The sequence below is a fragment of the Dipodomys spectabilis genome, unplaced genomic scaffold, assembly GCF_019054845.1.
Source record: "Dipodomys spectabilis isolate Male_0828 unplaced genomic scaffold, ASM1905484v1 ptg000140l, whole genome shotgun sequence".
Taxonomy (NCBI): domain Eukaryota; kingdom Metazoa; phylum Chordata; class Mammalia; order Rodentia; family Heteromyidae; genus Dipodomys; species Dipodomys spectabilis.
This window is the reverse complement of record NW_024870817.1, coordinates 12,928,679-12,948,975: the sequence shown is the minus strand read 5'-3', so window position 1 is coordinate 12,948,975 and position 20,297 is coordinate 12,928,679. Positions and strand designations below refer to the sequence as shown.

Below are 20,297 nucleotides of genomic sequence, written 5' to 3'. Positions count from 1 at the left end.
TGTTTTCAAATCTGAGCTTTTGCATACAGCACTATTAGCATGATCCCCATTTTCCTTGCTGTCTGCCTCCCTCCATCCCCACGTTGCTCTCCACCTTGCTTTCTGAACACACCTGCTCACTGTTGTCCTCTCCTAAGGGTTTATTCCATCTCATTCCTTATCTTCGTTGTCACCCTCTTGTCTCTCAACCTTTAACTGTCCTCACTGCATCCAGTCTGGAGCCTGAGATTACTATCTCAAGGATAGTTGTGTTTACTGCTCTGATCGCCAACCTACTTGACTCCCTCCTTAAGCAGTTTTACTGTCACCCCAGTGTAGGCTACTCAGTTCTCTTGTTTTATCAGCCAATCAGTGGTACTCCGTAATGGGCAGTAAAATATGCTAAGTAACTTTAACCATCTCTGCTTCTCAAACTTCCTTTGGATTGTTGTTAACTGATTCGTAAGTGAGCCTTGAACCAAAACTCACTTAAGTCTTGTGTCTAATACCTCCGATCCTCACTCTGTATACAAGAGATGAAAACAAATTGATACTATCTTATCCTCATCAGGATAGGGAAAGTGAGTTTTCATGGTCACTTTCTCACTTTCTCCCTCTCTCCCTCTCCTTCTCCCTCTCTCCCTCTCTCTCTCCCTCTCCCTCTCCACTTCTCTCCTTCTTCTTCTCCCTCTCCCCTCTCTGTCTTTCTCTCTCCCACTCCCTCTTGAACTCAGCCTAGGCACTGTCCCTGAGCTACTTTTGCTCAAAGACAGCCCTCTACCACTTGGACCACAGTACCACTTCCAGCTTTTTCTGGAATTAATTGGAGACAAGAGTCTCACAGAGATTCCTGCCAAGACTGGCTTGGAACTAAGATCCGCAGATCTCAGCCTCTTGCATAGTTAGTATTCAGGTGTGAGCCATGGGTACCCCACTTCACTTTTCTTTCTTGTCCTCTTTCTTTGACAGTTTCTCCTATTTACATAAGATCATCTCTCCTGCTTTTCATGATATTCTCTCTCTTTTTTCACTATTGCTGCTAATTTCACTATTGCTGTAATGGCTTTCTTCTTCTGAAATATATGCATTTTCTAGGAATTGTCTTTTTTTGGATCATATTATGCAACTGATTTTCAAATTGTCAACTCAAGCCCAGGTTCTCTTTCTACTTAGAGGAATGTATTTTCATGTTTTTAAACTTAACTACCTAGCTTTCTCACTGATACTTTGTCCTCAAGAAATACCAAGTGCCAACTTCGTTTCTCTACTTTACTGCACTTACTCAGATCTCTGTGTTATCCTTTCTCATCTTTTCCTTCATCCGTTTAATCCTTTGATTTCCCTAACCTAGACACCAGTGTAATTTTCTTCACTCCATAGTCATGGAATCTCAGGTCAGTGGTGATCAAAACCAAATCATCATTAAAACCACTTACATGGGGGAGCTCTCAAGATGGCGACGGGGCAGTAGGGAAACGCCACAGCTCTCTCCAACCAAAAAGAGAGTTCGAGTTCCAACCTTTAATCTCCCCAAGAGACCGACAACAACAAAAAGACGAACACTCAGAGAAAAACCAGAGGTGGAAAATAACAAAAAAAGAAAGAGAGGAAAAGAAGAATTTCAGAACAGAGAAGAGCGAAGACCCCTCCCCCAACCTTTACTGGCCGCGCGGCAGTGAGCCAAGCCGCCGCCAGCCGGCCCGGCGGGGGCTGCCGGAGCCACAGAGACACAGGGGGCTGCTTGCAGATCACCAGGTACCGGATTGCAGAACAGCGGATCGCCAGGAACAGAGAAACCTACCAGCCGGGAGTCTCCAGGAGGATCCCACCCCACCCATCACTCTCCACCGGAGCGGAGAGGCTCCATCCCGCCAAAGCCGCCCGGCACCAGCAGCGCCACAAAGGGACCTGTCGCGATTGCAACGACCCGGCGGAGGGCCGCCCAACCCAGCCCGCAACCACCCCAACTGAACTCGGACTGCAACAACAACTGACGGACTGCAACAACAACTGACGACCTACAGGGTGAGTACCCATCAGGGGACAGGGAATCCATCAAGGGAGACCAGAGCTGGAGGGAATCCCCAGACCCTGACCTAGACTCCCTACCCCAACACCCGGACCACAGGACCCACTAAAACTGGGAACTGTTCGAGAGCCCCACCAGCCGGTGGAGCACACTCTGCTGGCCAGGCCAGAGCAAGAGCGCCCCGGGAAGGGAGCTTAAATGCTCAAGCCAGGAACAGTGCCCCTGGGTCAAGACTACCAACAGTAGAAGAAATTTGAACTGTGTCCTCCAGGCTGCATAACCAAGGTGGTATACACATTAGCACAGGCCTAACGAGCGCGCTCCAGGCTGGGGCCGGAACCAGGCCAGGGGACCGGCGCCTGAACAAAGCAAAAAGGGTCAGAAGTGGGGCTGTGGCTCAAATGGTAGGGTGCCAGCCCTGAGCTGAAGAGCTGAGGGACAGCACCCAAACCTAGAGTTCAAGCCCACAACCAGCCCAAAACAAACAAAAACACATCAGGAGCCCATAGCAGACTCCAGTATTTGGGAGAGTGCATCCAGAGCATCTGATCTTCCCAAGAGCACCCGCAGGAGCAAACACAAGCAGTCTAGGCTGCTCAACCCTTCCAAAGGCGGGAATTGCTACAGCAGAGAGCTGAGAATCCTAAGTGAATAGCAGCTGGAAATAGGCTCCCAACAGAATCCAGATCAGACACAGACTCTCTCTACCAATAGAGAATCAGCAACCAAGCAAAGACAGACACACCAAAACAAGATTGAAGAGCAGTCTCCTGAACCCCCATGCGAAAATCACAGAGAAAAATCACAAGGTTTACCACTACCCAGGACAGCAAGCTCACCTCAAAAGCCAGCAGCCACGCAGGGGAGAGCCCCAGTGGGAGCAAAGCAGGAATGGAAGACAAAAACTACATCCAAGGGTTGCTGGAGGCAATGACTCAAGAAATAAAGCGAGAAATGGATCAGAAATTGAAAGAGCACAAGGATGAACTATCAAAAGATATACAGGATATCAAACAAAAATTGGATGCAAAAATAGAAGCTGCACAAACCTCAGTAAGAAGTGAGATAAACGCCAAATTAGAGGTAATGCATACTGATATCACCTCATTGAGAGGTGAGATCAGTACTCTGAGAACCAACATTGAATCCATAAAGGGATCCATTTCCATCATGCAAACCACAATAGAAGCCACGGTCAACAGAGTGAATGAAATGGAAGGTAGAGTGTCAGATACAGAAGACAGAATACACCAACTGGACCAAAAAGTGACAGATATGGAAAAATCACTCAAATTAAACCAAAGGGAAATTCAAGAGCAAGCAGATAATGCTAAAAAATTTAACCTTCGCATAATCGGAGTAGACGAAGGTGAGGAATTCCAGAGCAAGGGAATGCAACACCTATTTAACAAGATAGTCAATGAAAATTTTCCCCACCTCAAAAACGACCATCTTAACTACATCACAAAAGCTTATCGAACACCCAACAAGCAAGATCCCAGGAGAAACACTTCTAGGCACATAATAGTAACAATGATGGATCTGAATAATAAGGAAACAATCCTGCATGCAGCAAAAATGAAGAAGGAGCTATACTACAACGGGAAAAAAATTAGAATCACTGCAGATCTCTCCACACAAACAATGAATGCAAGAAAAGCCTGGGAAAGCACCATACGAGCCCTGAGAGCCAATAACTGCCAACCCAGACTGATATACCCGGCAAAGCTAGCATTCACATTCGATGGAGAACTGAAAACTTTTAATAGCAAAGAAAAACTAAATGAATACATAAACATTAAGCCAGCATTACAAAGAATTCTAAGAGGGGGGACACAACCTGAAGAAAGCAACCAGGAACTGGGACCTGCCCCAAACAGGCATTACTCAAAGTCTAACTGAGCAAGCACAGGAGGAAAGGAAAGAAGAAAAACTTAGGAAAACGGAATGGCAGGGACAACAATGCATCTCTCTATACTTTCTCTTAATATAAATGGGCTGAATTCGCCAATTAAAAGAAAACGAACTGAGGACTGGATCAGAAAACAAGACCCATCCATCTGTTGCCTTCAGGAGACCCACCTCTCAGCCAAACATACAAACAAACTCAGAGTGAAGGGGTGGAAAAGGATCTACCAATCAAATTCCCCCAATAAGAAAGCAGGTGTAGCTATCCTGATATCTGACAAAATAAACTTTTCATTAAAATCAGTACAGAAAGACAAGGACGGACATTACATATTAATAAAGGGAACAATCCAAGAGGAGGATATAACCATCATCAACTTATATGCCCCAAATATCGGTGCACCCAGATATGTTAAACAAATGCTCTCAAACTTACAGAATAAAATAGATCCCAATACGATAATACTAGGAGACTTTAACACGCCACTCTCACCAAAGGACAGGTCTACCAACCAGAGGATTGGCAAAGAAGCTACCGAATTAAGTGAGGCCATACTTCAAGCGGAATTAACTGACATCTACCGAGTATTTCACCCTAAAACAACACAGTACACATTCTTCTCAGCAGCTCATGGAACTTTCTCCAAAATAGACCATATCATAGTTCATTCAAGGAACTTAAGCAAATACAAAGGGATCGACATAATCCCCTGTATCCTATCTGACCACAGTGGAATCAAGCTAGCTCTCAATAACAAAGCATACCGCAGAAATTTCTCTAATACATGGAAATTGAACAGCACACTCCTTAACAAGGCCTGGGTAACAGAAGAGATCAGAGAAGAAATAAAGCATTTCCTAGAACTCAATGAAAATGAAAACACCTCACAAAGAAACTTGTGGGACACAGCAAAAGCAGTCCTGAGGGGCAAATTTATTGCCCTCAGTGCCCACATCAAGAGAATGGAGACAGACCAAGTAAATAATCTCATGTTGCAACTAAAACAGCTAGAAAAACAAGAAAAAATGGGACCTAAAGCTACTAGACGAAGCCAGATAACCAAATTGAGAGCAGAGATTAACCAATTAGAAAATCAGAAAACCATAACCAAAATAAACCAAACAAAAAGCTGGTTCTTTGAAAAAATAAACAAAATTGATGGCCCGTTGGCAAGATTAATTAAAAAAAGAAGAGAGGAAACCCATATTAATAGGATTAGGGATGCCACGGGAAACATCACAACACATACCCAAGATATCCAAACAATTCTAACAGACTACTTTCAAAAGCTATACTCTCTAAAGGAAGAAAATCTGGCGGAAATGGATGCATTTTTAGAGAAATACAAGTTACCCAAACTGAGCAAAGAAGAAGTTAACCAATTAAATAAGCCAATATCCTATAATGAGATACAGGAAGCTATCAAAAGTCTTCCAACAAAAAAAAGCCCAGGACCAGATGGATTCACAGCAGAATTCTATAAGACCTTTAAAGAAGAACTAATACCCATACTCCTCAAGCTCTTCAGAGAAACAGAGAAGGAGGGAGCTATCCCAAACTCATTCTACGAAGCCAATATCACACTCATCCCCAAACCAGGCAAAGACCCAACCAAAAAGGAGAATTACAGGCCAATCTCCTTGATGAACACAGATGCAAAGATCCTTAACAAGATTCTAGCTAACAGAATCCAGAAACACATAAAAAAAATAATACACTATGATCAGGTAGGCTTCATCCCAGAGACACAGGGATGGTTTAACATACGTAAGTCAATAAATGTAATCCAGCATATCAACAGAGCCAAGGTCAAGAATCACATGATTATCGCCACAGATGCAGAAAAGGCCTTTGATAAAATTCAACATTCATTCATGCTAAAAGCTCTGGAGAAAATAGGAATAGAAGGAACATTTCTAAAAACAATAAAAGCCATTTATGACAGACCAATAGCCAATATTATACTTAATGGGGAAAAGCTACAACCAATCCTCCTAAAAACAGGAACAAGGCAAGGATGTCCACTGTCTCCACTCCTCTTCAACATAGTCCTAGAACCCTTAGCCAGGGCAATAAGGCAAGAAAAAGACATTAAAGGGATCCGCATAGGGAAAGAAGAAGTGAAACTATCCCTTTTTGCAGACGACATGATACTATACCTCCACGATCCCAAAAACTCCATCCCCAAACTTTTAGAAATCATAAGTCACTTCGGCAAAATAGCAGGATACAAAATAAACCCACAAAAATCAGTTGCCTTACTATACACTGATAACGCACAGGAAGAGAGGGAAATAAAGGGAGCAACCCCATTCACAATAACCTCCCAAAAAATAAAATATTTAGGAATTAACCTAACCAAAGATGTAAAAGAACTATTTAATGAGAACTATAAAAAGTTAAAGAAAGAAATTGCAGAAGACACTAGGAAATGGAAAGACCTCCCATGCTCCTGGATAGGCCGACTTAATATAGTAAAGATGGTGATACTTCCAAAATTAATATACAAATTCAATGCAATTCCTATTAAAATCCCAATGACGTACATCACTGAAATACAGAAAACAGTCCAAAAATTTATATGGAACAACAAAAGACCTAGAATAGCCAAAACAATTCTAGGGGATAAAGACAATATGGGAGGGCTATCCATGCCGAACTTCAAACTCTACTACAGAGCTATAATCACAAAGACAGCATGGTACTGGCACAAAAACAGACCCGAAGACCAATGGAACAGAATAGAAGATCCAGATATAAATCCACAGGCCTACAGCCAGCTGATATTCGACAAAGGAGCCAAAGACATACAATGGAAGAAACACAGCCTCTTCAACCGCTGGTGCTGGGAAAACTGGGCAGCCACATGCAGAAAACTAAAAGTGGACCCCAGCCTATCACCATGCACCAACATCAACTCAAAATGGATTAAAGACCTTAACATTAAACCTGAATCTCTGAAACTACTGCAGGACAGAGTAGGAGAGACACTTGAACTAATAGGCACAGGAAGGAACTTCCTGAACAGAGTCCCAGGGTCACAACAAGTTGGAGAGAGACTCGACAAATGGGACTACCTTAAAATAAAAAGCTTCTGCACAGCTAAATCTATCGCAACTAAGCTAGAAAGACAACCAACTAATTGGGAAAAAATATTTACCAGCAATATATCAGACAAGGGGTTAACATCCTGTATATACAGGGAACTCAAGAAACTAATCCCTCCCAAACCTAACAAACCAATTACTAAATGGGCAAGGGAACTAAAGAGGGACTTCTCAAATGAAGAAATAAAAATGGCAAAGAAACACATGAGGAAATGTTCATCATCCCTGGTGGTGAAGGAAATGCAAATAAAGACAACCCTGAGATACCACCTTACCCCAGTCAGAATGTCCCACATCCACAAATCAGCCAACGACAAATGCTGGAGGGGATGTGGAGAAAGAGGAACCCTATTACACTGCTGGTGGGAATGTACACTTATACAACCACTTTGGAAAGCAGTCTGGAGGGTCCTTAGAAAGCTAAAGATTGACCTCCCTTACGACCCAGTCATACCACTTCTAGGCATCTACCCTGAACAACAGGAACCAATATACAAGGACACGTGCACCTCCATGTTTATTGCAGCACTGTTCGCAATAGCTAGGATATGGAAACAACCTAGGTGCCCCACCACAGATGAATGGATCCAAAAATTGTGGTATCTATACACAATGGAATATTATGCAGCCATTAGAAATGACAAAATAATGGCATTTGCAGGGAAATGGATGGAGCTAGAAGGAATCATGTTGAGCGAGGTAAGCCAAGAACGAAGAGACAAACGGTACATGGTCTCCCTCATAAGTGGATGCTAAATCCAAAAGGTTAGTGATACGACAAAACTAACAGGACTTAAGAAACAAAGAACTCCCGCTCATCTGGTTGAACCACTACTAAATATCCTCATGCTGCTGATCACAAATATGGTATATAACATGTGAACACTGTTATATATTACAGACTGTGGTAGACAATTTGCTCCAGGGAAGTTAGAATGAACATGTGACTTTGAAATTATGTAATCATTTAATCACAATCAAAAAAAAAAAAAAAAAAAGAACCTCGGGGAAGGGAGGGAGGGAGGGGATGGTAGGGGGAAAACAATGGAGGGGGTAACAATGTTCAAGAGGAAGTGTACTCATAACCTCACTCATGTAACTGTGACCCTCTGTATAGTAGCTTTACAATAAAAAAAAAAAAAAAAGGAAAAAAAAAAAAAAAAAAACCACTTACATGTTCTGAAATGATGGACTTATTGAAATAGAATATCCAAAGTTTCTAATTATTTTCCATTTGGAGGGCCCACTGTTCATTCTGTCTCTGGAGTGTGTCTGGGTCCATTCCCTTCTCCTCATTGGGAGAGTCTCTCATTGGACATTCCCTCACTTAGGCCTACATTTGCACCTACTTTGATCGTCGCCATAGTGATACAAGTGGTATCTATGCCTGTAGCTTTCTCTCTGCCAACCTGTTTACTTTTCTATGAGATTAAGCTCTGTTTCAATTATGTCACCTACTCAGAAATATTTTAAAGCTCTCTATTGCTGAAAAATTTTCCCCTCAAAAGCCCTTTATGACTTAGTGCTGCATGTCTCTCCACATCTCTCACCTTCACAGACATTTAACTAGGCAAAATGAACAGGTTGCTCTGGCAAAAATGCAATGTCTTATCTGAAAAATAATCAAAGCAAATAAGGACTTAGATGTGACTCAAAGGTTAGAGGTCCTGTCTAGCAAATATGTTCAAACACTGGCACGGTGAACATTTTTAAATGAAATTAAATAGCTTCATTTCAGATGTTTGTAAAATTCAGTGACCAAAAATTTGTAACTACTCATGCATTAAGTCTATCTACTAATGTTAACCCCATTGGTACTTAGAGTTAAAGAAAATATAAATACTCCAACCTGTAAATAAATAAAAATGTAGACCATAAACAGTTTTCTAAGCAAGATGAAAACATGCTATAGCTTCTATGTGACATTTTCTAATAATATGAGAAACCTGTGGACCAATCTAACCATTAAAAAGGAAGAAAGGAGATCCAGAAAAAGCTGGAATTAAAAAATCTCATAAACATGAAAGGCTACATCTGACATTGACATATAGAGGAATAATATTTTAGTGGTACGAATCACTTTTGATCAAATTGTGATTGGTTTATTTTGGCCTGTGTTTTACAGCTTTCTTTCCACTAGACCATGCACATGGCATCAGTCTTGGGGGTTGCCTTTCTTTCTTAACATAATCATTTGCTTTGCTTTTCTCTGTAAGAACTTGTTAATAGAAATGTGAAATAAGATACTAGTTCATTCTATGTGCGTATAGCTCTCTGCCACACCTGTGGGTATGGTGCCATTGTTTAAATGAATCATGATAGGCCTTTATATAACACAGATATCAGACTGCTTTGTTGTCAGTTACTACTGTATATTCCTGAGAACAGCTCTGTTTGTGGGTTTAGCATTCATTTTCTATAGGATATAATATGTAATATATTATTACAAATACAATTATTTAACAACAAAGAGTAAGTGATACACCAACATTTTCAATAAATGTAACAGTAAATCTAAGAACAGGCAGTGATGCTCTGAAATTCTGTTAGCTTACTGGAGAAGAGTTGCAATTAATCACATTGACAAAGAAACTGAGCATTTAATGTAAGAAGACATTTCACAGTAATAACATGCAGAGGAAGTGAAAATTATCCAGTAAAATTTTAATTTGTGTCAAAGTTTAGTGTCACAATGGCCAGAGAACCAAATAAAAGAAATAATCTTGGCAGTGAATCTGGCATTTACCCAGATTGAGGATCTACCAGGAAATAGTTCTGGGACTGGCATATTTGACACCTTGTAAAAATATTTTTTTGAATAGTTATCTTTAGAGTGAATTTTTCTGAACCACTGTGTCAGAATTAACTAGAGATTTCAGTGCTGAATTTGAACTGGTTAAAAACTAATGCCTGCTTTTTTATTAATAAATTTTTATTGTGAAAATACTATACAGAGGGGCTACAATTACATGAGCAAGATAATGAGTACATTTCTTATCAAGCATTGCTGCCTCCTCCTTTGTCTTTCCCTAACCATCCCTTCCCTCCCATCTCCACAATTACACTCCTCCCCTACCACATGCCCCAACCCCCATGCCCGCCAAAGTTGTAAAGTTCGGTTTTCGACATAGCATCTTGTACATATCCTTGTTTCAATGGGTCCACGTGTATCCCTATTTAAAACAATTTGTTTTTTCTCTTCCCCTCCCCAAATTATACCAACATCAAATACAGTGAAAACAGCGGTTATACCGTGGGGGAGGGACATACAAAGCAACAAAACAATCACCCTATAAATATGTTAGAAACAATAGCAAGAAAGAAAAAACACTTGAGTCCTTATCTTGGGGTTCATTTTGCCTACCATCAACTTATCTGACCTTTTCTGCTTGTTTCAGACATACACTAGTTATTACAAATAAGAGAAAACATGGGACCTATGTTTCTTTGGGCCTGGCTTACTTCATTTAATATAATTTTAGAAAATGTGGTATATATACACAATGGAATTCTATGCCTCCATCAGAAAGAATGACATTGCCCCATTTGTTAGGAAATGGAAAGACTTGGAAAAAAATAGATTAAGTGAAGTAATACCTGCTTTTTGATGTCCTAGAAAATTACCTGTAAAATTTAACTGGCTACTAATAGAAAAAAAAGGAGTAAATTTATTTCTATCAATTGTAAGACCAGCTAATAAGATTCTAAATATAAATGAATATCTGGAGTCAGTGATCCACACTTGCAATCTTTGAGAGGCTGAGATCTGGTTTGAAGTCAACCCAGGTAGGCAGAAAAGTCTTTGAGAATCATATCTCCAATTAACCACCAAAAAGCTGGAAGTAGAACTGTGGCTCAAGTATTAGAGCACTGGCCTTGAGCAAAATCATAAAATAAATAAATTCAGAGACCTGAGTTCAAACCCCTGGATTAGCACACACATACATTCATACATTTTGTGTGTGTGTGTGTGTGTGTGTGTGTGTGTGTGTGTGTGTGTGTGTGTGTGTGTGTGTGTGTGTAGTATGGGAGGGAGAAATGGGGAGGAATCAGTTAATGTCTGAGCATGCCCGCAAATAAGTGTCTGGGCTCCTTAAAGTAACTTAAAAACTAGATTAAGCAGGTCTTTAGCTGTTAGTTGGTTGATTTCATGTTTGTTTTAGAACTCTGAACTTGTTTTTTAAAAAAACAACTTTGTTATAATTTCATTCTGTGAAGTGTGTTGAAAATTACTGTCAGCTGTGGACCTAAATGATAATGTAACCTACTCACAGTATCAAGACATTTTTTTCTTCTCAAGAAGAAAGCATCATTTTACCCTTTCCTTGAGAATCACAGGCTTCACTGACAGCTTCCCCCACCCCCAACTCCCACAACCAATACATACCTCCACCGGAAGAATATTATCTGGCAACTTTGAAGTACATGGTTCAAATAGAATTACTCTAATAACAGTCTTGGCAAGGTCCATGGTGGGTATGTCTCATCTAACTTGGTTATTCTCCTTAGAATCAAAATTATAGCCTGCAAATTGAAAATTATACATAGCTTTTGCAAGGCGAGACCATAATTCTAGGCTTTCAACTTTTCTTTTTTCGATCCCAATAAATCACACTCAAAGTAGGCCTGACACTCTACTGTCTTTTACTACTCAGGAGATCCCTAAGTCAGATATGGATAAAGCATAATTTAGCCTTCAGAGACCTTGAAAGTCCACCAATAATTTTGCTCACCTTCTTCCTATAAAATATTCACTAGAGTAATACTGACAATCCTCTGGGCCTATGGGTTCAGTGGCACCTGCAGTTTCTTCCAAATTAGGCTCTGTCCTTCACACATCAACAAGGATCGGAGAAGACCTATGTTAGAGTGGATGGGGCAGCCTCCCACTCCAGATACACGCAGAGCAGTGAAGGTGTGTCTCCAATCCAATTCTTTACCATCCCTTCCTTCACAGCTGAGATCACCTAGAACTACTTCAATTCCTTCTAGAGCCAAGCTTTGCAAACTGTGGGTCACAAGTTTGGCCAGCATCACCTTGAATTGATCAGTCTAAAGCCAGGTAGTTCATATGTTTATGTTTACAGATTTCATGAAACTTTTGAGTTTGAGTGTGTAATGCACATTATATACTGCATTTCTTTTTGTTCAAAGAATTTTCCTATCAGGACTCCAGGGCAGATCTAGCTTCTCCATGGTCCTAGAATTGACATGTTTATGGAAACTGGATATGCTGGAGCTGATCCTGGCAAATGGTCAATGCTTCTGTCACTCTTTTTCTCACTCCCTCTTTTTTCTTTCTATTAGAAAGCACTCCCAGAGAAGTGACATCCATAGGAATGAAACCTGCAGGCAGCTTTGCCTGAAAGCCACAACCCTAAAGTTTTTCTCAAACCTTTGCATTCCAGCAGTCCCTGGCCCTACAACATAGCCCATATCTCCTTCTACATCTTTGCTATTTTTCTTTTAGTGGAGAGAAACATTGGACACACAAGTTTAGCTCTTAGTTTTACTTGTAACTGTACCATATCGCTTTAGTCCTGCAAATACTTGAAACTAGAATTTGACTTTTAGTTATTTCTTTCAATGAATAAAAGATTAGCAAGGCTTAGGTCTATATTCTTGAGATAGTGGTTTGAGGGAAACTCATTGGCTCCCAGAAGGTGAACATGTGTACATCACATATTGAGGATTGTCCCAGGGAAACAGAATCAATAAGAAAACATAGGTATCAACTACCTAGATAATATGTATAGATATTTATACACATAAGAATAACTACACCAAGAGTCTTATATAAAGTATTGCCTGAGAAATCCCACAATCTCTCACCTGAGAACTGGAGATTCCAAGGCTGGTGAGTGTTCAAAGATTCGAGAGCCAACAGTTGGATGAAGAGTGAATTTCAACCTTTAAAGACCTGAGAGTTAGGAATGCTGGCTCAGCCAGGCAGGCATTCCATTTTCTTCACATTTTTGTTCTAACTCCCAAGAATAGGGGACATCCAGCCTGTGGCTTGTATATGACCTGTAAAATCATTTGATCCATGACAGATAGACATGTTTGCTTCTCCTATGCTTCTCATTGGCTGCCTGTGGCTGTCTTCCTGTACTTACAATTTTGTATGGTCCAGTATCCAAATAATGGAACCATGGTGGAAAGAAGTTTTCCCACCGCTGAACCAATTGAACACTCACCCATGATGGTGAGGGCTATATACTTTCCTCAATCCACAAATTCAAATGCTGATCTCTGAAACATTCTTATAGACATACATGGTAATAGTTTCATCAGATATTTGGGCATATCTTAGCAAGTCAGTTTGCTATATAAAATTAGCTAGATGTCATTATTGAATAAGTTGGAGGCTTACAAGTGCTATAAGAAAAGAAAGCAGGAAAGAGGGAAAAGGAGAGGAAGAGAAGATGCTGACAGATCTATTTTAAATAGGCTGGTCAGAAAGTTTTCCATGGCAATTTCAATACAATGGAATTTCTTCAACAATTGAAGTCAACAAAACAATCTAAATTTGAGACCACATACAAGACAAGTGCACCAAGGTTGACAATATAAGCTAACCAAACGAGGTGTAGGGTTTCCTTTGAACAAACCTAATCCACAGGTTTGGTGGGTGCCTATTCCAGCCATGATGACTGACCATTCTGTGGTGCACTTTCCTTAAGGTTTTGCATCCGGTGTGTTTGCTTGTGCTTGTATGATTACTTACCTTGTTAGGAAAGTTTGGGAGCACCATCAGTATTTTCTCAGCAAAAAGTAGGTGTGAGCACTGAGACGACTTGTCTCTAAGTTTTCGCTCATTTGAGAACAGAGGCCCATATTTAGAAATAAGTCCTTCGATGTCTTTGTCTTTTTTTTGTAATTTAAAAAATAACACATGCTGGTTGTGAGAACTAGACCCGGCAAATATCTTTGAATCCCACTATTTGACATGTGTGTTCTTTGTTTTACACTGACGAGGTTGTTTTAGTTGCACATCCCAAGTTGTTAGAATCTGGAAGTCAGTGAGGTAAAATTAAAACAAGTCCTTTAGAAGATTGTAAACACAGTATAAATGTCAGCCCCAAGTCAATGAAGTGTGATTTCTGTAATAAAGTCATTGTTGTTGCCGCTGGGGTGCTGACGGGCTGCAATTAGGAAGAAAACAGATAAAACAGCACTTGGCTTTCTTTAAAATGGCAATTAAATTTACTAAAATCATGGTTTCCACTAAAACAATAAAGGTATGATATATTCTCAATGGAATCTAACTCCACAAGTAGGCTTTTTTCTTTTTTTTTTTTTTTTGGGTCCAGTCGTGGGGCCTGAACTCTGGGCCTGGGCATTGTCCCTCAGCTCTTCAGCTCAAGGCTAGTGCTCTACCACTTGAGCCACAGCACCACTTCTGGCTTTTTTTTCTTTTTGCTTATGTGGTGCCGGGGAATCGAACCCAGGGCCTCAGGCATGCAAGGCAAGTGCTCTACCACTGAGCCACCTTCCCAGCCCAAGTAGGCTTTTTTCATGACAGTGTATATACTGAATGAAGAGAGGAAGGAACCATGGACCAAGTTTAACCTTTAAAAGTGTGCACTTCAAGCCAGGCACTGGTGGCTCACGCCTGTAAATCCTAGCTACTCAGGAGGCAGAGATCTGAGGATCGCAGTTCAAAGCCAGCCCGGGGAAGAAAGGCCGTGAAACTCTTATCTCCAATGAAACTGGAAGTGGTGCTGTAGCTCAAGTGGTAGAGCACTAACCTGGAGCTGAAGAGCTGAGGGACAGCGCTCAGGCCCAAAGTTCAAGCCCCATGACTGACAAAAGAATAAAAATTAAAAAATAAAATAAAATAATAAAAGTGTACACTTCTAATGGTCCACTTCCTCCAGCTAAGTCCTGTCTTCCAAAGTTTCTACTACTACCAAAAATATCACTATGAGCTGGAAGACCTAACATTCAACACATGAGTCTGTGGAGGACATATTCACCCATGATACCATCTTGATGTGCATGACGTGGTAGCTGGTCATGTTTGTTTGTTTGTTTGTTAATTTTTATTTCCCTGATACCTAATGCTATGGAGCAGTTTACATATTATTTTCAGTAATGTCTTTGCAAATCCCTTGCCCATTTTAAAATTGAGTTGTTTGAGGTGTTGTTTTTAGAGAATAGGAGTTCTACATGTCTTTTGGGAGGTATAGTCTATCTATAGAAACCCTTATTTCTTGAAGCCAATACTGCATTTCTATGGCCTCTATTTATCTAGACCATTGGAGTTATTCTATGCTAACTAATCCATCCCTAAATATAATTTGTTTCTAAGATTATCAATGATAAATATCTTCTTCAGGGCTTAGAATGTGGCTTAGTGGTAGAGTGCTTGCCTAGCATACATGAAGCCCTGGGTTTGATTCCTCAGCACCACAGAAAAAGTCAGAAATGGTACTGTGGCTCAAGTGGTAGAGTGCTAGCCTTGAGCAAAAGAAACTCAGGGACAGTGCAAAGACCCTAAGTTCAAGCCCCAGGACTGGCAAATTAAAAAAAAAAATCTTCAATAAAAATTTACTTACATACAACAGAGTAGGTACTGCCTCACCAAATGTGAAAAAAATAACAACTTTGTGGATTTTGGAGCCATAGTATAGATTAATTGATCAAGATAAGGATAATATTAAAGGAAAACAGCTAGACGAGAGACTACGTCATGCTTAGATAGGGTTGAGGGCAGGTTTCATATCTTGATTTGGGGATACTTTTGATGGACTCTTTGTGAGACTTGTTGATGGGTTGTCTCTTCCTCAGATCATGGTTCAGTGTTCACACATGTGAGAATATTTTGTGCTTGGTCTGTACTTTTTCATTCTACCTAGACCTTGATACTGTAGCCCCTCACCATGACTTAAAGAAAATGGGCAGGGTGAAGGAGAGCTCCACAAAAGTACAGCTTGGGAAATAGGAAACTGAAGTGATTTTCATTAGATGGAATATTAACTTTCAATTTGCCAAATGTAATTCTTGTAACTAGTTAATGACAAGCCCTGTCAGCTTTACTGCCATCACTCACCCCAGCTCCCTTCTCCTTCCACAACACTCCAATGACTGGAAAAGATACCTTCTGAGAGGGAGATTCACAGTAAACCTAGTGGTTTATTGATACTTTGCATCATTCTGAAAAACACCTATCGCAAATAGAGAGAAGGTTTATTTTGGCTTATAGTTTCAGAACTCTTCATAGTCCTTGCCCTCATTGATACTGCACCCATGTGAGGTAAAACATTATGACCACAGTTATATAGAAGAGGAGGTTATCCACCTCATGGTGGACAGGAAGCAGTGAGTGAATGGGCACTAGGGACCAGATTGACTTTTTAGAAGCATGGCGTTAGTGACCTGCTTCCTCAATGCAGGCCCACCTCCGAAAGTTGTCACAACCCCCAAATTAGTCCTACCAGCTCAGTACCACAATTTCAACCCATGAGCTCATGGATATTTCATGTTCAATCCATAATACTGTTGAATGTTGTAGGTTTCAGACCTTCTACCTTATATGCATGCCTTCTACAATCATGTAACCTGATGATGGTTTGGGGGACTTTTTTGTTTGTTTTAAAAAAAAAAAAGCTTCAAAGTTTTATAAACTTAAGGCCTACTACATCAAGTTGTGCTGATGGATCTGTTTCTTCTTTCTGTGAAATCACATTATTGTTATACTGCTGGAAAACCAGTGTATTGTTGAATATACTGTGCTATTTATGACCAGCTTTCTTTCTTGCAGAGTTTCTAAAGTGCTAAGCTATCACACTTTTCTGCAGAGCTCTAGAATGTGGGCCATGAGTATTTCTCATCACTACCAAAAGGCACTGTTGGCTTTTCCAACAGTTGGCTTTTCCAACATCTTTTCCAAGTGAACACACAGCACCTGGTTTGCTGGAGATATTTACAAAAGCATGAAGACCAGATTCTGGTAACTAGGTCCTGTTTGTATAAAACAGACCTGTTCTATCATGCTATACACAATACAAATAGAAATCTGTACCTATATGGTATAAGTAAAGAATGAAATTGCCAGAGTTGATATTTAATCTTTGAAACTATTTCAGGAAAAAATTTAAGGGATTATTGATCCTTTTTTTGCATCAAACTATATATATATATATATATATATATATATATATATATATATATATATATATACCACTATTTTTCACATGGGTGTATGTATATATATATATATATATATATATATACACACATATGTATTTATATGTACATATATACTATACTTTTAATTGCTGGGTACCAAGAGTTTTTAAGTGAATAAAAAGCAACTTCCATACTTAGGCACAGATTATGATTTCTAAACACCATTCTTTCTCCACCCACCAAAGAAATAAGGACTGGGGTTAAAGATGTTTCAAGTATCATAGGCTAATAAGCAAATAAGTGCTAATAGAATAGTATAGACATAACAAAAGACACAGAAACCATCTTGAACCCACTTGGGCTGCTTCAAGCAAAAAAAAAGAATAATATAATAGTAAAGGATAATAATCCATAGAGTAAAAATAGGAACCTATGAGTCCATAATAAAAATAAATAAATGAACATTTGAAAGAGAAAAGTATACTTACATATTTCCAAGTAATGCCACACAAAATTCTTATTAATGATAAGGGTTTTTTTTTCCTCTTTCTGTACAGAGAACATTGTTGTGATTGAACTGGACCTGAGAATAGTAGAAATATTTCAATGTTAGATTTTTTATTTTGGTTATACTGTATCTACATTTAAAATCTTACTGTAGAAAACACACATCAGAGTACTCAGAAGATAATGAAAGATCAAATTAGCAGTTTCCAAATTATCCATTAGAAAATAATTCCCCTGCCAGGCAGTTGCGACTCATTCCTGTAATCCTAGCTAAGACAGGGAGCTGAGATCTGACAATTATGGTTTGAACCCAGCTTTGTCAGGAAAATCCACGAGACTCTTTTCTCCAATTAACCACAAAAATGTCAGAAGTGGAGCTATAGCTCAAGTGGTAAAGTGCTAGCTTTGAGCACTAAAGCTGGGACAGAGCCCAGGTTAAAGCCCCAGGAATGGCACATACTACTAATACTAATACTAATAATCCCCTAGTTAGATGCTGGTGGCTCTTGCCTGTAATCCTAGCTTAGGAGGTTGAGATCTGAGTATCCTGGTTTGAGACAAGCTCCAGCAGGAAAGTTCATGAGACTCTTCTCTCCAGTTAGCCAGAAGTTGAGCTGTGGTTCAAGTGATAGAGCACCAGCCTTAATCAAAAAGCTATGACACAGCACTTAGGCCCTGAGTCCAAGCCCTAGAAACACTCTCTCTCTCTCTCACTCTCTCTCTCTCTCTCTCTCTCTCTCTCTCTCTCTCTCTCTCTCTCTCTCTCTCTCCAAATGTTACTATTCTCCAAATGTTACTTTAACAGTGTCCATATATATATTTAAGCCAGGCTCAGTGATTTGTCCTTGAAATTCTATCTACATTGGAGGATTGTAGTTCAAGTTTTCTATAAGTGTCAGAACAAAATGAAGTTAAAACAGAGGTAAAGTTATATTCAACTCTTCAAATCTTCTTGGCATGTGAGGATTGGAGGTGTTGGTGGTGGTGGAAACATAGGACATGAAAGTCCCTATGTTGGGAGTATGTCTGACTTGATATCTTCCAGGAGCTTGCAAATGCATTTCACTTGTGGCTGCTAAGTTCCTATTCACCTTCTAAATTGCATATAACTTGTCATTGCAATACCATAATTTTTTACTATGCAAGTATTTTTAAAATGCAAATATCAAAAATGTGGAAGAGATGTGGAAATAATACTAACAATACTAATAATACTTTAGCTCTAAGGTAGTCTGAAATAGTAACTTCACTCAGCTCTGAATTGTTGACAATAAATTTTGGTGTCTTCTCAGTCAAAAAAGAAAGGCAAACATTTTTTCCATATCATACACACACAAATTATGTAATTTTATTTTCTAATTTGGAGAGTGTACTGCTGTCTATATTTCCTGGGGGAGGAATATTTTGTGATGAGACACTCCTCCCAACTCCATATTCTCTCCTGATGATTCCTAAATAATCCAGCAGGTGGCAGGCAAGGAGAGGAGCAGGTCTTACCATTGCCAGTCCATAGGTCAACCTGCAGACCCATTTGGAAAGGGACAGAATGTAGACTCAGCCTTGTGCCTTCTCTTTTCTGGCACTAAGAACAGGATGGTTATTCTCTTAAGATGAGTACTTAGTCATGAAGTAAGAAAAGAATCAAAAGTAGGGCTGGGAAGGTGGCTCAGCGGTAGAGTGCTTTCCTTGCATGCCTGGGGCCCTGGGTTTGATTCCTCAGCACCACATAAGCAAAAAGAAAAAAGACGGAAGTGGTGCTATGGCTCAAGTAGTAGAGCACTAGCTTTGAGCTGAAGAGCTGAGGGACAGCGCCCAGGCCCAGAGTTCAGGGCCCATAACTGGACCCCCCCCCCCAAAAAAAAGAATCAAAAGTAATTGTGTGTGTGTGTGTGTATTCTGAAGCCCTAAATCACATTTTTTTCCTTTATAATTTTTAGAAATTCCACTGATTCTCTACCTCTTTGCCCTGATTTCTATGACGTGGCTTTGGGGAGGACTGCACATGGCCTACAGACATTTCTGGATGTTGGTTCTCTTTGTCATTTTCAACAGTCTGCAGGTAAGCCTTATGGTTTGATTACTGGTCACATGCATTTTGTTAATGAAGAACTTTAACAGTGTCCATATATATATTTAAGCCAGGCTCAGTGATTTGTCCTTGAAATTCTATCTACATTGGAGGATTGTAGTTCAAGGCCAACATAGGCAAACAGTTCATAGGACCCCCATCTTCACATAATACAGTTGAGTGTAGTGGCATCTGTTTGCCATCCCAGCTCTATGGGAAGCATAAATAAGGTCATGATCCAGTCGGGCCTGAGCATAATTGCAATATACTATGTTCAAAATTACTAACTCAAAGAAGGGCTCATGCCGATAATCCTAACAACTCAAAAGGATAGAGCTGAGGACTAGAGTTGGAAGGCAGCCTGGCAGGAAAGTCCATGAGATTTTTATCTCCAGTTAAACACCAAAACCCAGAAGTGGAGCTGGACTCCAGTGGTAGAGCACTAGCCTTGCGTATAAAAGCTTGGGGACAGTGGTTAGGCTCTGAGTTCAAGCCAGAACTGTTACACTAAACTGGGGGTGGGGGGGAGGGCTGGCGGGATTCAGGTGTTGTTGAATTGGTAGA

The 20,297-nt window shown here is 40.1% G+C and overlaps 1 protein-coding gene across 1 annotated transcript in view; it reads left to right on the top strand.

Annotated features, from left to right (window-relative positions):
* The window catches only part of Adgrv1 (adhesion G protein-coupled receptor V1), a 479,179-nt gene that overhangs the window by 401,110 nt on the left and 57,772 nt on the right, over positions 1-20,297 (top strand). The window contains exon 86 of the mRNA XM_042690972.1: positions 19,603-19,724. Within this exon, the coding sequence (XP_042546906.1) occupies positions 19,603-19,724 (122 nt within the window). The remainder of the gene's footprint in view (positions 1-19,602; positions 19,725-20,297) is intronic.